At 39.6% G+C, this 17394-nt stretch overlaps 7 protein-coding genes across 7 annotated transcripts; 3 read left to right on the top strand and 4 right to left on the bottom strand. All coding sequences in view use genetic code 12, as the record gives it.

Annotated features, from left to right (window-relative positions):
- Positions 1–183: 183 nt before the first annotated feature.
- CPAR2_801700 (uncharacterized protein) lies at positions 184–3786 on the top strand (the record flags this gene model as incomplete). Its single annotated transcript, XM_036808016.1, has 1 exon — positions 184–3786. One exon carries the CDS (start codon positions 184–186, stop codon positions 3784–3786), a length of 3603 nt encoding a protein of 1200 aa, XP_036664794.1.
- Positions 3787–3807: 21 nt separating this feature from the next.
- CPAR2_801690 (uncharacterized protein) lies at positions 3808–5985 on the bottom strand (the record flags this gene model as incomplete). Its single annotated transcript, XM_036808015.1, has 1 exon — positions 3808–5985. The coding sequence occupies one exon, from the start codon at positions 5983–5985 to the stop codon at positions 3808–3810; it is 2178 nt and encodes a 725-aa protein (XP_036664793.1).
- Positions 5986–6398: 413 nt separating this feature from the next.
- SPC3 (signal peptidase complex subunit) lies at positions 6399–6956 on the top strand (the record flags this gene model as incomplete). The annotated part of the gene is made up of 1 exon (XM_036808014.1): positions 6399–6956. The coding sequence occupies one exon, from the start codon at positions 6399–6401 to the stop codon at positions 6954–6956; it is 558 nt and encodes a 185-aa protein (XP_036664792.1).
- Positions 6957–7022: 66 nt separating this feature from the next.
- Positions 7023–10631, bottom strand: CPAR2_801670 (uncharacterized protein; the record flags this gene model as incomplete). Its single annotated transcript, XM_036808012.1, has 1 exon — positions 7023–10631. One exon carries the CDS (start codon positions 10629–10631, stop codon positions 7023–7025), a length of 3609 nt encoding a protein of 1202 aa, XP_036664791.1.
- Positions 10632–11871: 1240 nt separating this feature from the next.
- Positions 11872–13017, bottom strand: CPAR2_801660 (uncharacterized protein; the record flags this gene model as incomplete). The annotated part of the gene is made up of 1 exon (XM_036808011.1): positions 11872–13017. One exon carries the CDS (start codon positions 13015–13017, stop codon positions 11872–11874), a length of 1146 nt encoding a protein of 381 aa, XP_036664790.1.
- A 196-nt stretch (positions 13018–13213) lies between these two features.
- On the bottom strand, positions 13214–13414 carry CPAR2_801655 (uncharacterized protein; the record flags this gene model as incomplete). Its single annotated transcript, XM_036808010.1, has 1 exon — positions 13214–13414. One exon carries the CDS (start codon positions 13412–13414, stop codon positions 13214–13216), a length of 201 nt encoding a protein of 66 aa, XP_036664789.1.
- Positions 13415–13571: 157 nt separating this feature from the next.
- Positions 13572–17369, top strand: CPAR2_801650 (uncharacterized protein; the record flags this gene model as incomplete). The annotated part of the gene is made up of 1 exon (XM_036808009.1): positions 13572–17369. The coding sequence occupies one exon, from the start codon at positions 13572–13574 to the stop codon at positions 17367–17369; it is 3798 nt and encodes a 1265-aa protein (XP_036664788.1).
- Positions 17370–17394: the final 25 nt, after the last annotated feature.

Raw genomic sequence — 17394 nt, 5'->3', positions numbered from 1 at the left:
CGTTGGTAGCTTGTTTTATTCGGTAGCTCTCAAGGAATTTTTGTGTAAAGATTTTTTTGTTTTGTTTTCAGTTAATAACACAGTTTGTATAACTATCATACTTACATACGAATCCACTATAGCAGCACCGGTTCCTTTGAGTGTTTAGTGTTTGAAAATTTACTTTCCATAATCTAGAGAACTATGCCGGATCAAGAAGAAAAGAACAATAACTCAGGGCCACCAAATCTACGACGCTATGGGGACGAGCTAGAGTCATCAATAGGGGCCATATTTGACAGCATCGATTTTAGCTCAATAGAGAAACAAGCCAGCAATGAAGAGGGAGGAGGTGTAGATTCTGGTAACCGAATACGAGACGAGGTGCACTCTCAAACCGCAACAACCAACGATGATGACATGAAGAACGCAATCAACAACGCATTAGATGATGTGTTTGACTTCAAGAGTGAACCAGTAGATAGAGTGACCAATGATGAAATTAAAAATGACCATAATGCCGGTGATGAGCATGTAAAATCTACATTTGAAACAACACAGTTGATGAGTGAGTCCAGGCCCACTGGTGTAGCTCTTGGTTCGAGCAATCCGGAAATTGATGACGCCATAAATCTTGCTTTTAACAATCTACTAGAAGAGCGAAGACTGAGCCGAGAGGAACAGTCACAAAAAGCAACCGCACGAGAAGAACCTCACCAGCTAAACAAGAAGGATACAAATTTATCACTGGAAAAACATTCCTTGATGCAGTCTCCGGCACTTGAGAAGCTGGATCCTGCGAATGAGTTCTCAACTAGGCAAGATAAAGCTTTGCACAAGAAAACACCATCCTTGACTGGAAACCAGCAAGATGAAGGAAATCGAGAGAAACAAAAGAGTGACAAAGCCACCTCTGCTGAGCTCAACAACAATCAGCAGGGTGAAGATGATGAGTTGGAAAGCGCGATTCGTAATGCATTAGGAAATCTTTTTGACAATCAATCGCCCAAAAATGCCTCAAATGAGAGCGGCCAAATACAACAAGAGAAAGGGTACGCTAATTCAAAAGAAAGAAATAAAATCGAAATGTCCGAGTCAATCAAGCCTCATACAAAGCACACAGAACACTCTGCCATAGAGTTACACGATTATCGTGACAATGCTCGCGGTCAAAGTATTGCACCGCCTAGAGCTGTAGACAAAGCCCTCAATAACGAATCGATGCGTAATCAGAACGGTACAACTACCGATGCGAATGATAATCTCGATGAAAGTTTAAGGGGAATAATCGGACAAGCGTTTGATGAAATATTTGGAAAAGAGTCATCCGATGTGAATAGTAACGCGCCTGATGAAGTCAACATCAAGGACCAACACAGAAATGTATCGGACCTGAAATTATCTGAAGCTCGTAGTGGGCCGGACCCAAATTTGAGCTCCCAATTACGCGCAAATGTTGATACACATATTTCGAGGCCTCAAATAAACTCATCTTCAGCCCCCTCATTCAATACACATTATGACGACCATGAAGACCGATATTTAGTTGAAGCAATTGGTGCTGCTTTCAGGTCAATTGAAGAGGCAACAAAAAGCGCCGTTACATCTCAACCTAGCCCTGATTTCCATTCCTCAGTAGATGAAGAAAGAATAGTGGGTAAAAGGAGTGACGAAAGGTACAACCAATTGCTGATTGAAGGTGTAGAAGCTGACAATGCCACATCTGACCAAGACATCGAAGACGCTATTGCAGATGCGTTTAAAAGCGCCATGCAGTCTGAGCACTTTGCGAGTCATGATGATACATCCCAGGGCAAAATCGAACAGCAATTACGCCCAACACTGAAAAAGAAATCAGTTAAAAGTTTAGCCAAAGAAATCACGCAACAAGTACAAGATCACTTTAAAGATGAGCGACGGGTTCGGGGACGACTTTCTCCGGTAGAAGAGGCTTCCAATAAAGGGACAGCTTCGACAGTTAAGAAGCACGTGCTGCACAATATTGGAAGCCAGAAGACGGAAGAGAAGCTTCACACGGCCATCACAAGTGCAGTTAAAATTGCAACTGGAATTGAGAAAGATGATGAGATTGTCGATATCGAACAATTGCAAATGAACGATATCTTGCATAATGCCATCAAAATGGCATCAGAAAATCCCCAAGAGCTCATATCCGATTTAGAAATTGATCAGATTATCGGTATCGGTGATAGCCAAACTGCACGTATTCTTGGAGGGCCCAACACGACTGATCTCAAAGCCTTTAAAGCCAAACCACCACCTGCTAAACATTTCAAGCCAGCCAATGATCAGTTACGAGTACCACCATCACTTGAAGAAAAGTCAAAATCAGCTATTCCCCGCAAAGTCCAGAAAGGAGATGACAACCAATTCAGCGTCTCTTCTAAACTAGTATCAAACGAAGATGCCGCTAAGAATTCTTTACTTTCCAATCCAGATATCAAGTCTCAGCTATCATCGGTTATGAGCTCTTTGACTTCTAGGATTAATAGTGGTGAGCTTGCAGATACAAATATATTGTTCACAATTCGCCAAATCACCGAGGAACTAGCGTCTGGTGGCTCTTTGGCTAATTTTTTGTCGAACCAAACCCCGTTAGAAGATTTCAAATCAAGTAATGAGGAAGCAGATCGAAAAATGCTTGCCAACGCTTTAGGGATGGCGCGCCACTTTTTACTTGGCTTTCCGTCAGAGCCACAAATGGAGGCAAAATCTATTGACGAGATCAACGCCATGATATCCAACTTGAATGAGGATTTTTCGTCAACAAATCTACTGCTTTCGAATGAGAGGGCCGAGTTTATTTCCTCAATTGCGAATTTGACTTTAACCACGCTTGTGGATGAAAACACAAACGTACAATACTCGTTTGAAGTGTTTGACGAAATAGAAAAGTTCAGAAATTCTTCTCCCGAGGCCCGTAGAAGAACTAGGGTTGGAAACCGGGAACGAAAGAAAAAATGGAGGGAGGAAAATGCTGAACGGAACCGAGATATCGAACTTAGAACAAGAGTGACGAAGAAAGCTTTGGTCGATTTTGGTGTAGATGACACACCCGAAAAGTTATCGTGGATAGAGTCTGAGATCTCGAAAAGGAAAGCTAGGAGGCAGGCACGATCCCAAGCTGAAGATGAAAGAAATGACGGCGATGCTAAAGTTGAAAATGCTCAGTCGTGCGCTTCTAATGATAAAGTTCACAATGTTGCTCAGGATAGGCGTCTAATAAACCAGGTTAAAGACGTGTTGAAGATATTCTTTGAGAGACCAGACAAGTCAAAACAGTCATCTCATTTGATCACGGCAGCTACCGTAATTGGGGCATTATCTTTGATCCACTCCGAATCAATAAACTTGGACGAGGATATCATGTTGGCCGGAATGAAATCAATTTTGAAGACTATTACAGAGCACGTGCATATCCTTGATGCTCATCGAAGTAGACTCAGTCTGGCTGCTTTACATACAGAAGCGTCCAAACGACGGTTGTCGGAAATTTTGCTGAACTCCAAGCGATTGAAAGTGGATCCGGTGGCTCTTGCAAGACTACAAGATACCATGTCACAGCCATTACATATTAACGATGGCATCGTCAGCAAGCCCAGCTTACAACTACCTCGCACCTCCCCCTTTATATCACATAAAGTAGGCAACAACGCTAGTATTGGTAGTTCTACAGGATTACGGAAGCCAGGATCATTTCAGAAACCTAGACCTTTCGAAAAACCAGTAAAGGACAAGAATAGGAGAGAAAGTTTAGGCTCCCCTAAATTGTATTCAACTACCTAGCTGCATTCTTGATATATAAACTTAAGAAATCGGACTGGTTTCCTTTTGTAGCCAATTATATGCCCTCTTATTATTCAACTCTAATAACTTATCGCTGAAATCTTCTCGAATACTTTGGTGATATTCATTAATCCACCGGATTTCAATCTCCGACAAGTACTTTGTGTCAATCAACGATTTTGCGAAGGGAACTTTTGTCAAATATTTGAACCCCAAGAATTTGCCTCCATTTTTTGTTTTCCCAAACGAATCATCAATTTCCGTGATTTCCAACTCGCTTTCGACCCTAAACCCAACATCTCCGTCAATATAAAAGCCTGGTTCATCTGTCAATATGGCGCCCGGCTGGAACAAGTCTAGCTTGCTTGTATCGTTAACAGTGGGCAGAATATATAAGGGTCCTTCGTGAACTAATCCAAAACTCCCCACTCCGTGCCCCAAACCGTGTACATAGTCAAGTCCATGATTCCACAACGGTTGACGAGAATAAGAGTCCAAAACGATACCTGTTCCTTTTGATCCCGCGGGAAACTTTGCCATTGCGACTGCTAAATGGCCCTTTAAAACAAGAGTGTAGTATTTTCTAAGTTCATCTGTGACAGCTCGCTTGTCAAAAAGATATGTTCTTGTAATATCAGTTGTGCCCTCAAGATAGTGGGCACCAGAGTCCAACAAATACACTTTTCGAGGGTCAATGATATCGCTGTGATCTTTTGTAGGCGCATAGTGTATTATGGCTGCGTTGGCACCTGTCAGGGAGATTGTTTCGTAACTCAAACCTTTAAAATTGGGCAAATTTTTTCGAATGCTGTAAATCTTGAGCGATGCGTCATACTCGGTGATTTTTGCATGTTTATTAATCAATTGATGTTCTAACCAGCTGGTGAATAAGATAAAAGCGAGTGAGTCCTTGTATTGAGCAAGTTTCGCATTATGAGATTCCGTTTTGTTCTTGAAAATCTTGATATTTGCAATGATTGAGTCATGGATGATGTGGCGTTTGCTAAAAGAGTCTGGAATTGCATCATACAATGCCCATGATGTTGCTTCTTTGGTTGGGAGTACAATCCTCAAATCCGGGTCGAAAACTGTTGCTTGTAACTGAGATGCATCGCGATAGAACTCATCATACTCGGCAATTGTTAAACTCTCAATTGTTGACAAATATTTCTTCAATTCAGAGCCACTGTTTTCCAATTTTTGATGGTCAACATATAAAGCGACTGAAGTTGAGGTAACGATAGCATAAGAAAAAAACACAGGGGCAAAAGGAATATCGGTATCAGCACGCAAGTTGAAGAGCCAAGCAATGCTATCAAGCTCAGTCACCAAATAGTGAGTACCCCCTTTTTCTTTCAATATTGACCTTACCTTTTTAATTTTAGCATTAGCATGTTCGCCGCTGTATTTTAAATCCCAAACGTAGATTGGCCCCAATGACCTCTTGGGTTTTTCCGAGCCCCAAACCTCATCAACAAGATTGATTCCTGATAACGGCCTAAACTCAAAATCCGAAGGGCTCTGTCTGAAGAATTCTCCCAATGCAAAACTAAGGGTTCTGGGATCACATGAAAGGACGTTACTAAATTCATTTGCGACAGCTGCTTTAACCGCATATTGATACCACAAGGGATAACCAGTTGTATTTTGCTTGTTCAATTTCCAGAGTTTAAGGTCCAATTGTTTCTGCGCTTGCAAAAAGTATCTTCCATCAGTTGATAAGATTGCCTCACCCAGAAGCGTGTCTGGATCAGTTAAGGTAACGATGGCAACACCAGCACTACCTGTAAAACCCGATATGAATTCCCTCCTTCTATCTGACAATGCCGTTTCTTCAGAGTGGTGTTCATCTTCAGATGGAATTATGTAAACTCCGATGTTGTGTTTCCGCATTTGTTTTCTCAAACCATCCAATCGCTCGGCTGAAGAGAGTGACGACAAGGGATGCGAATACTGTTCTGATGGTAAAGCGGGAAGCGGTGCATCATCGTCTGAATAATCGATTATGTCGTCGCCTTCTTGAACAAGCGTTTCATTTGGTGATTGCATCAAATTGTTGGGAAAACAAGCTTGAAATGGACTGAACATAGACTTGAAGAATGTGTGGGACAGTAAAGAGTGAGTTGAAATCTCATTCTCTTCTTCCAACTTCCTTGTCCTAGCCAATAGAGGCTCCTTTTCTGTTAGGAACAGTGACATGCCAGTAGACAGTGTTTACAAGGTGAGAGAAAAGTTGGGATGTGTGTTGTTGAGAGTTCTAAAAAAACTGTGGTGGTTTTTGTTAATCTTTGTGAAATTGCAATTTAACTTCTGTGCGGCATCAAACTGGTGGACTCCTTTTCTTTTCAGCATTTTTTTGTTTTGGGGATGGAAGGTGGGAGTTTTTGAGCACGGAACCTAGCTGAAATCTCTCACAAATTAAAGAAATTGAATCTACGAGCTATCGGAGTCCATCAATGACAATTGAATTTTATCTTACTGATATGCACAAGTATCTCTGGTTATTCACTATATATTAGCGCTACCACTTTATCTAACGACACGTAAAAAAAAAGTTGACAAAATTTCAAACACTTTGGGGGTGTCTTTTCACTTTCGTGATTGCAATCGATATGTTCAACTTGGTAACTCGCATACAGACCGCTGCCAACCAGGCATTGACTTCAGCAAGTATACTTTCCGGTTTAGTGATACTCTTGACCCTACTTCAGTTATACAGGGACAACGTTTGGTCTATTGACACCACCACAATCTCCAACATAGAATCAAAATCATCACTCAAATATTCATTTCAATATGGTTCAGTCAACAGGAAGCCAAAAGAAAATGTGAAAATATCTTTTGATTTAAACACGGATTTGAGTGACCTTTGGAATTGGAATACCAAACAAGTGTTTGCATATTTAACAGTAGAATATCCAGGAAAATCCAATGGCAGTTCCAACAAGGTGACTTTTTGGGATAAGATCATACGAAATAAAAAAGATGCCAAATTGAGCTTGAAAGGTCAAAGGGGGAAATATTCAGTCTGGGATGTGGAAAAGGGATTCAGAGGAAGAAATGCTACGGTCAAATTAGAGTGGAATATTCAACCATATATTGGTCCTTTGATTTATGGTGAGACTTCAAACGTAGGATTTTTGGAATTTCCAACAAGTGAGAACAAATAGTGATAATGCAGTTTTTTAAGTGATCTATAAACAAAATTTTATGTGTGTATATATACAAGAATTGTATCAGTTGGGTGGTCCAAGTTGGGAAGTATTGTAGACGTTTTCCAGGTATTTGGGGGTTCTTGGAATAAATATTTTGGTGTTGTTGTGGTTAAACAACAACTTTCGCAACACGTCTTTTGCCTTTCGTAGTCTTGTATCTTGTGACGAATTTAGGTAATCGACTTTACCGTTGAATTCGCTCAAGTTGGTATAATAACTGAGATCTGATTTGTAGAAAGCGTAGATCTTGGGGTAAGTCGTACATAGTACAGTTTCCGCCTCCTTGTTTCCCTGACAACATTGCAGGACACTATTAACTAATAACCTCGATGCTTCATTTAAAAGTCTAAGCTCGGCGCTTGCATCACGTGCAGGATTGAAGTACTCGATGAAATTAAACTGGTTCATCGAACGTGACCCATAGGGATCCAATTTGACATTAAATAATCTACCCGAGGAGCTTTTCAAAAGGTTAAGATTCCCATTTTCCTTCAACTGGGACCGAATCGTGCTCAAAGACTTGATTCCGAAATAGTCTGAAAGGATTTTGTAATTTTGAGCAATTGTCTGCTCATCGTAAATGTCACATAAATAAACCATGCACATTTTGTAACATAGCTTCTTTTCTTTGTACAATTCAAGTTGTGAAAGGTTACCCGTTATCAAGTTGTCTTCTATGATCTTTAATAATTTGGAGAAATGTGCTTTTGGAGTTTGTTCCAAAAAGTAGCAAATAACATAATTGTAATCAGTTATGTTTGGTCGAAGTCCCATCTCTAAAACATCAAGTGTGTCCTCCTCTTGATCGGTGTCGAATTTATTATTGCTGAGAAGATATTTCATCCGATGTATTGTAAAATGACTCAATACTTCATTGAGAACATGAGGGATAATAACATGGCCGCCCTCGTTTCCCATATCCAAAACAAATTCACAAAGTATATTTTGGTAAACTTTGAATTTTTGCTTCAAAAACTCTCCATATTCAGCGCTATCGACTTCCTTGTAACAAGCGGACAAAAAGCAGTCAATCTTAGCTCTTAAATCAAGCGGCAATTTCCCATCAAAAGCCTTTTCACAAAACAAAACAAACCGGGAAAACAAGTCACTCCCCCTTTTGAGACCAACCGACTCGACATACTTTATCACAATGTCGCAAATCAAAACGCTGTCCCTTTTAAAATCAAGATTTGGGTTTGATTTTGTTTTCTCTGCATCGAAGCCGTATAACTGAAGCATCTGCTCCAACATTTCTCTACTGTTCTTATAGCTTCGGTCGTATCGTTTGTCTAAAGCTCTCATCGCCTTCATCACATGTATATAAGATGCAGCACTTACCAACACCCTTTGCCGGTTCATTTCATTAAAAATTTTCATCACATTCAAAGGCTTGTAACTTTGGTAGACCAAGTTCTGCCTAAGTAGCGGTATGTACAATTTTTCATCAAGTCGGATTTTGAATGCCTTTTGTCTCTTTACAAGACCTTGTAAGGTTTTCACAGATCTTCCTTTGAGATATCCGAGTGAATTACTTCGTGACAATTCTATTGCATTTTCCCGTAAGCTATCCATTATGGCGCTCAAAAGATCTAGTCCGCCGACTTGAGATTGAAATATGGAAAACTCCGACTGCAAGGCTAAGGAAACGATAAAGTTGACTTTGATGTCGTTGTATCGTCTAATGTGCCTCGAATTATCCTGACGACGCCAAAGTAGGTGATTTTTCAACTGTGAAGAATATACTTGCAAGTTGGAGAATGGAGGCGATGACAAACCATGTGCAAGATATGCTACATCATCTGCTTTCGCGTATTGCCCGAGTGTTGAATAGGCTTGAATCAAACTACTTGCAAATTCAGGGTCACATTTATGAAAATTCTTGGCCATTTCAAAAAGTCTATCCAAATCCTTTAGAGCACAATTTTGAGCAAAGTGGCTAGCAACGATACCTAGAGCTTCACCAGAAACAATAAGAAGTTGATGTGATTTCTCTCTGACGAGATATTTTTCAAGAGTCTCAAGGATCAGTTCATTAGCTCCTTCTAACAACTTGATTTGCAAAACAAATGGGAATGCCTGCGTAATACCATCTCTATCTGCTTTCTCCTGAGAGACCAAGAAAATATAGTCCTCGAAAATAGCCATCAATTCGGTTTGATTGTTTTGCCGTATCTTTGCTTTCATCCTGGCTATAAATATCGTTGCATTCATCATCAATCCTCGATCCAAAATTTGTTCGTAAAGCCTTTCCAACTCACTGTCTGCTTCAAGAAATTCCAATGCTTGCATAGTGATCCCATAATGAACAGTGTCTGGTAAATTACCCTTACCATACATATTTTCAAATCTGTCTTGTAACGATTTCCAATCCTTGTGCTGCACACAGAGATCAAGAAAGATGGCCTCCTGAGATTCATCATCATGAAGATCTTCGTTTTGCAAATAGATTTCGTAAATTTTATTCTCGTCAAGTTTCAAACAAGCTTTCATAACATATGCGAGATCCAAGTGGTTTAAGACATATTTCCTAGCTAGATTTCTTTGTCTCCATTGTGCTGACTTGAATTCAAATAAGCGGTACGTCACGAATGGCGCACTCATTGAAAGATTTCGCATAATGCCAGTTAAAAAGTCATATGAAACAGATGTATCATGATATTTTTCAACGATTTTAACGACTTTTTGATAATAGTCATCAAATTCATCCTCACTTGACGGAATGCCGATCTTCTGAAAGACCTGGTCATATTGGGATGATATGTCACTGGTGAACCAGCCATCACCCTCAATTAGTTTCGCATATTTCACAAAAGTGTCGATACATGACATCCTGGATTCAAAAGTATCACCTACTGCTAATGAGTTCAATACAAGGATTTTCAAAAGATCTCTTTTTTCTTCTATTGTCATTCCATCGCCCCGCAAGGCTGACGTTACATTTTGCTCATTGAAGCGAATTGGGCCAGCTGGAGAGCGCTGTAACTCCAAAATAGTCATCGTCTTGTCCAAGAATGTCAATTCGTGATTCGGTACAAATCTTTGAGTCAATGGAAGAATTAGATTTTCGTAAACCTCATATTGACCTGTATGCAAAATCAATAGCAATAACTTTTCTCTTTCTTTCACTACCTTCTTCTTCAAATCGAGTAAAGGCTCGGTCTCTGGTGATGCTTTCAAAAATTGAATAATAAATTGGAATCCTTTATCTGGAAATTCAAAGGTTGCTTCGACCACCTTCGAAAAGTAAGAAGCTGCTTGAGTTACTTGAGCCAGTGTCAACTGGCTTAAACTAGCTAGGTATTCATTTCTCTCATTTTCGTCGAATATTAGTGAGTTTGCCTTGCTATATTCGTGATCAAGAAAGCTTCCCAAAAACTCTTTTGTTGGTGCTTTTGAATGATTGAAAGTGGAATAATATCGAGTAGTTACTTCGCCAAAGTATATGGTATTTTTTGAGGGTGAGATTATTGATTTTGATGAGTAGCTTAGTCGTAGCCCGGGGATTGGCTTCTCTCTGTCACAGCTTCTGATAAATAAAGATTGTGCATGAAACAGACGCCAAAAGATTGACTGCTGGGGACGTCTCAAAGTAGTTTTGGCAATGGATAAGGTATTTCGCAGTCGTATCATCATGTGCTATATCATGCTCCGGGAAATTTTCGTCAAAGTATGTACAAGAATGGATTGAATGTGCTTTAATATGATACCTTTCACTCGTATGATTTGTAGATGAGAGGTGAAAAATTCTGAAAGAGGGAGCTACCAAAAATGGAGATGTCAATGCCAAAAGAAATGCAGTATCCAAAAAGAGTGTATTATCTGTACAAGCTATAAACAATAGTGAACTAGCTTCTTTAAAACATCAATTCATCAATTAAATCTTTACCTTTCAGAGTCATTAAATCAGTTTTTTTTGTCTGTAGTCATTGAAGATAAACTTCTCATACAGTGTGAATATAAAAAAAATCATCACCAAAGTAAAGAAGAAAGAACACAGCAGCAGAATCACTGCTTCTAGATGAAATGACGTTTCAAGCCGCTAGATCCTTAAAATTTGAAAGACATTCTTTCGAACTGCATACTATAACGTTAGTAATTAGTTTCGCCGATTTTATTCATATCTGCACCTAACCTTTTCAGAAAACGACCTTTCATCAACTACTCACCAGTCAACATTCCTAGAAAAAAATTTGTACACAAGAAATGCGACTCCTTCCTCTTATTTGTACAAAAGAAGGGACTGGGAAATGTGTTATGTCCGCCCGGTCGGATAAAATCATCATCAATTTAGAAGCAGCGAAAATCATTCTTTTCGAAAATCACTCACATACCCTATGATAATGAATGTTAGTACATTTAAAAAATTAATTCTCATAAATCAGTCAATTTCAATGGCTCATACAAGGCTGAAACTTAACGAATATGCTTATTGTCAACCTATGTACATTCAGTTGGAACAATTGGTAAAATGCAATTAATCATCGCCGGGAGAAAAGACTGAATAGACGGTGAATTCAACATACTTATGATTGAAGCTTGATGATCACTTGACACATGCAAGTCTCAATCAAATTTCTGGGGAAAGAAGAAGAGATTTTCGGGAAGGAAGAGGAAAAGTTTTCGTTGGTGAAATTTTTTCTTTTCAAAATGAACTGGAGCAGAAGAAGAGGTAAGCTACCATTTGATGTGCTGCGAAAATCATCACAAACACGGAGGGGGGGTGTAGTTTCCATCAAGAAATGCTCAAACGGAGTGATGGATATGCAGCTGTATGCATTGAGACTAAGCTCAGCTATTTATGAATCTCTCTGTGCTTTGCCAAGAAGTACATCAATCTAACGCAAACAATAATAGCCACACTTGAACCATTTCAATGGAGGCTTGAATGAATCTTCTCGAAAACTGATGCTGTAGTTGGTTTCTCCTTTGACTCTTTCAACTGTGAGATGGCCACGCTTCCACCCAAAGAAATCAAAAATAAAATCACAATCAACCATCCATTCAAACTTGAAAAGAAGAAGGGGAAAATCAACGACAAGGAACATTCGAATAGCCAGTGCAAGCTTGAAACTACCACCCAACCTTTGGACCGTGTGGAGGAAGAGAAGGTTTCCAATATGTATAACCAACAAACTGGTAGAATGATTGAATGGAAAACAACATCCATCAAAACAGTAAGTGCTAAAACCATCGACGCACTTGTTTTCCCAAACTCTACTTTCAATCCCCATTCGAAGTCAAGGTTGAAAAAACTTGGCTCGTTTGGTCTTGAAAATACGAGATAAAGAGCCGCGTAAGCACTCATCAAAATGGTGTTCACTACCATCCCGAATATCAAGACGTCCTTTCTTCTTAGTAAATCTATGATCCCAATAGGGGCTATTATGAATACAATTCTCATCACCAAGTCAAACTCATGAACTAATTTTATTTCATCCATTGTCCTAATTTGACAAGCTAAACATATAGCATACATCGAATTCAACAATTTGATAACTCCAATCAAATCAATAGTCAATTGCAATAATATCCCAGTATTAACTTCTCGGAAATATTTCCTACCGAATAATTCATTCACTGAACAGCTTCTAACGTTAACCGCAGTGGAATACTTTTTAACAACATAGTGTTTATCACCAAGCCGCCTTCTTTCGTGCCCGAGTTTACTTTTGACATTCTTCTCAGAATTGGCCGTCTCAATACTCTCTAATACGTCAACGGCTTCCGTCCAATCATTATTCGCTGCCAACCATTTGGGACTCTCCGGAAAAAGCATTACGGAAATTGTAGCTATGGTAAGGGGAACAAGATCAACCAACCAATGTAGTATCAAGTACTTTTCATCGCGTATCAATGGCATAGCCATCATAGGCAACAGGTACATTAGTAAGTTACCTAAACCGGTTGCCAAAATATAAAACGACAAAATTCTACCCCTTCTTGGAGTTGGAATGATCTCATACTGGAAGATAGGAATAACAGCATGGCTCATTCCTATCGCAATTCCCTTCACCATTTTACCCAATGCAAGCAGCAAAAGTGTTTCTGAAACAAATGTAAAGATGATACCGACAAACCATATTGCACAAATACATTTAAGGGCTTTGTTGTAGCCAAAATGAGCAGCTATCTCTCCTCCAAGAACACTTCCAGCTATAAAAAATGGTTAGATTAAACAGACAAGTGGTGGGATATCTTATCCAAGTGTGTGGCTATTTACCAATTGCTCCTAGAACGTTACTCGATCTGAGCATGTTCTCTTCTATCTTTGTTGGATATGTGTAGTATTTGGTAAAAAAGTCCAAATGCTTCAAACTGGTGTGTGAATACATCTCCATACCTGAAGCTAACCCAAACACAGACAAACTCACCCCAATTAGGTAGCAGTTGTACATTTTCATTGACCTTGCCATCTGCATCCTGACCATAGTGAAGTAGTTGTAAATTACAATGAGTAAACCTTTTCTCTTCAACGACCTGTAACTAATAAATGTTTTGCAACCAGGGTCGTGTACTTTGTGGCAAATGTAGTGTCGTGTCATTTACGAAAAAATAAGACACACAATTTAGATGCGCGTATTATTCGATTGGCAATTTTTGAACTGTATTGCAAAATCCCATCCTCAATTGGCAATGAACGATGACACCAGTACGGCCGAAATTGGAGAGAATGGGAAATCGTATGCCCATCTAAAGCTGATTTTAGATGACGAGAGAAGCCAACCCGAACTACTCATAACCAAACAAACATTAGCCAACTCTCCAACCATATTGTATATCTACAGAGACTTCAAAGTCAGGACAAACAAACCTTTCAAGGGACTGTCTAGCAAGTTGATAAATGATGCAGAGTATCAGTATTTGACACCACCGGAAGAAGATTCCCAAATGGACGTGTTTGACGAAGATGATGAGATTTTGGATGAACTAGATACAACCACATATAATTCCACCACTAGCTTAGAGCAATTGCAGAAAGAAGAGGCCCCAAAATTTGAATTGGTTCAACTCTTTGTCAAGTACCAATCTGTTCTGGTCAATGGGGTGGATTACAAGCTCAAATCCCATGTGAGGTCTTCATGTTTGATACGAGCCAGTCTAGCACAAGAGGAGGACCATATTCTCTTGTCACTCAAATCGGGGTTTCTCATTCTACTCAGAGTATTCCTTGTCCCTAAGCAAATCGGGGACGTGGATTTTGATTATCAACCATCGCTGAAGGACAAAAACTTTTTGTTCAAACCATTCATTGTACAGTGGTGGAGCTTGCAGCAGCCACACAACTACCCAGAGTTGAGTACTAGCGGGTATATACTCAAGTCGTCACCTTCAGGGCTTTCGACAGTATCATGCTCAGCCTCGCAGTCATTTCGAATTTACAAAACGCTAGAGCAGTCTAATGCAGGCACAGTTTTACAGAATCATTTGAATATTCCATTGAATGGATTTTTGGTTGACTGTTGCTTTATTGAGTCGAGATCGGCGTTGCAATCAGATATATTTTTGAGTTTATTTTTCACCGAGGATAGAAGATTATACATCAATTTGTTTTGCTGGTTCAACTTTTACGCTGGCGATAGTGGTATATCTAAATCCACCCTTCCCTTGGAAAACACTTTCGACATACCGATTTTCATTGCACCATTGCAGCGAAACTCTGCGTACCTTTTTGTCACACCTAAAAAGCTAACTGTTATATCTGTTCATGATATAATGTCTGGTCACCATGAGTTTAAAAGTGTTGATTTTCGAGCAGGCTCTTTTCCATCCAACTATTATATTCCAAAGTCTCAGATCAGGAGCATGGATCACCACGAAGTAGATGAAGTCATACTCTCCTCGGACATCGGAGTTATTTACTCTATCTTGGTTTCAAGAAATGGAGTGGAGTCCATAGTACCAATTGCCAGAGCATCGGATAGTATTACAACATTTACATTCGAAAGGGTACATGGTGGTTTTGAATTAATATATGGCAGTACCTGTGGTTCAAACAAAAGAGTTTTATTAAGTAATTTGTATGAGGCTGAGTATACATGCGACATCGATAATGACACCAAGTTGGTTCACTCCAAAGCCGAGCTTCAGAAAAATTTGGATAATTGGGCACCCGTTGTAGACTTCCAGGTAATTCCATCATCGCAATCAAATAAGTCTGATGAGCTATGGGCAATCACCGGGTCCTCCTCGAAAACTAAACTCACACATATGAAAGTTGGCTTTTATGGCGTGAGGCAGGGTGATTTATATCCAGAGCTTCGAAAGGTGGTCCAATCTTGGCATTTTAAACTTCACACAAGACTGATTTTGGTCTGTGCATTTCCTTTTGAAACCAAACTTCTTGAATACGAAGGATTATCCGAGGAAGAAATTGTGGAGGTGGAGGATGCAACAATAAGTAAAAATGAACAAACCATCTTTTGTTGCGCTGTAAATGCCACACAATTGCTCGATGCAATTGACAGTGATATCGACTACCTAATCCAAGTGACAACAAATTCAGTGACATTGACTGATTTGGCATCAATGAGCACATGCATCACAGATGAGTGCATATTATTTGGTGAGATATTTGCTAATTGTCTAATCTTGATAATTGAGAGGGGAGCCAGTACACTACTTGGCACTTATGCATTTGAGCCAGTCACAACAGCTGATGGCGAGGCTCTTGATATCAATCTCAAACTTGTGTCGGAAATGACCTTGGAATTTCAACCCTCAATGTTGAAGAGATGCATGGTTAGAGGTATTGAAGCTTTTGCTATTGGTGCGTATGAGGGCTTCATTAGATTCTATCAGCTGGATGAGATATCATGGAGTATGATAGAGGAGGTTGTGCTCACCGAAAGTCTGGCAGACCCTACTGATTTTGTCCCACATGACTTGATATACACAAGCAATCAGATTTTTGTTGGTACCACAGGAGGGTACTTGGCTCGGACTTCTCAGCAAATATCGAAATGGGACTCAATTTTGAGAATTGGCTCAAGCGAAGTCAAACTATACGCAAGTATGGACGAGGAGTATATTTTCATACAATGCAGAAACTTGTACATGATGAACATTCGATCTACTAGCAATCCAAATCCCGTTCATTTTAACGACCTGACTCCCAAAATCGTAAATTCATTGGTTGAATTCACTACTCCCACTACGTATCCATCTCACAAAAGGTTGGGAGTTTTCCGCAACAACGGGTTTGTCATGACGGACATAACAACGTACACGAAACCCGTATTGAAGCAAGTTCAAATCCCCGACGAAACCAAGAAGTTATTATATCTACCGCATATTTCAATTTTTATTTTACTCTGTGGTTCAAGGCGTGGGAAGCTAAAATTTGTGGATCGGATGACGTTTAGATTGTTGGAACATACTGAATTCAGCTCAAAACGATTAGGCGAGGAAGGGGTACTAAGTAAGAACGAAGTACCGCTTTGTGCTTGCATTTGGCTGATTAAACGACATGATCGAATGACCCATAAAGTTCTTTTAGGATGTTCAAACACTGATAGTGAAAGGACGGCTGGAGTGGTTAAAGTTTTAAACATAAAGAGGTTGAAGTCGGCCGAGTTTATTTCGATTAGCGTGTCGGAACTATCTTCATTTGACCATTCTGGGCCGATAACCCATATACAACAGGTTCAGAATCGGATTTTTTTCACTGATAAACAGAAAATTTACTTTACTTTCTATGACGAGGCTGAAAAGAGATTCAGCCCAGTTCAATTTTTTAAAGCAATGCCAAGCGAAATCACCTCGATGAGTGTTTCAGGAGGAAGCAAGATCCTCGTTACCACCAAAGAGGATTCCTTGTTTCAAATTGATACTTCATCACTGAACAATGTCCTAGCTTGTTATCCCAAATCAATACCCTTTTTGAGTCAAGTGAATTTCAAAGACAGGGTTTTTGCTAGTGCTGAAAACTCACTGGTAATTGTCATGGATAGCTGTGACTCCACATTTTACCCATTCAAAGGAACTAAGATTCAAATGTCAGGCATTGCAAGGCTCGTATCTGCCAGCTTGAGTGATACCCAGAATGAATATGAAAATGGAAATGTTGTTCTTGGTGTTACCATTAGTGGTGAAGTGTTTGCATTTCGTTTAGTCGATATTCATGGCAAGGAGATTGAAGAACTTTTGGCAGATTTGAATAAGAATTCGGCATTTAAATTATCCTTGACTGATCACTTAAATAAATTGGATCGTCCATTCATTAGTAAATTAAGTGGGACAGGTTTGCTATCACTCAACAAGCCATACTTTGATTACCCCGAGAATAGACACGATCTAAATGCGGAAACACCCGAAGTTGTTGACTACGACCTCGAGGAATTGTCTACAACTATGAGATTCAACATCTAAGCCTTCCTCGCACTGAATATATTTA

The sequence above is a fragment of the Candida parapsilosis genome, contig 005807 (genome assembly GCF_000182765.1).
Source record: "Candida parapsilosis strain CDC317 annotated contig 005807".
NCBI lineage: Eukaryota > Fungi > Ascomycota > Pichiomycetes > Serinales > Debaryomycetaceae > Lodderomyces > Lodderomyces parapsilosis.
The sequence above is the reverse complement of the archived record's forward strand: the minus strand, read 5'-3'. Positions and strand labels throughout refer to the sequence as shown.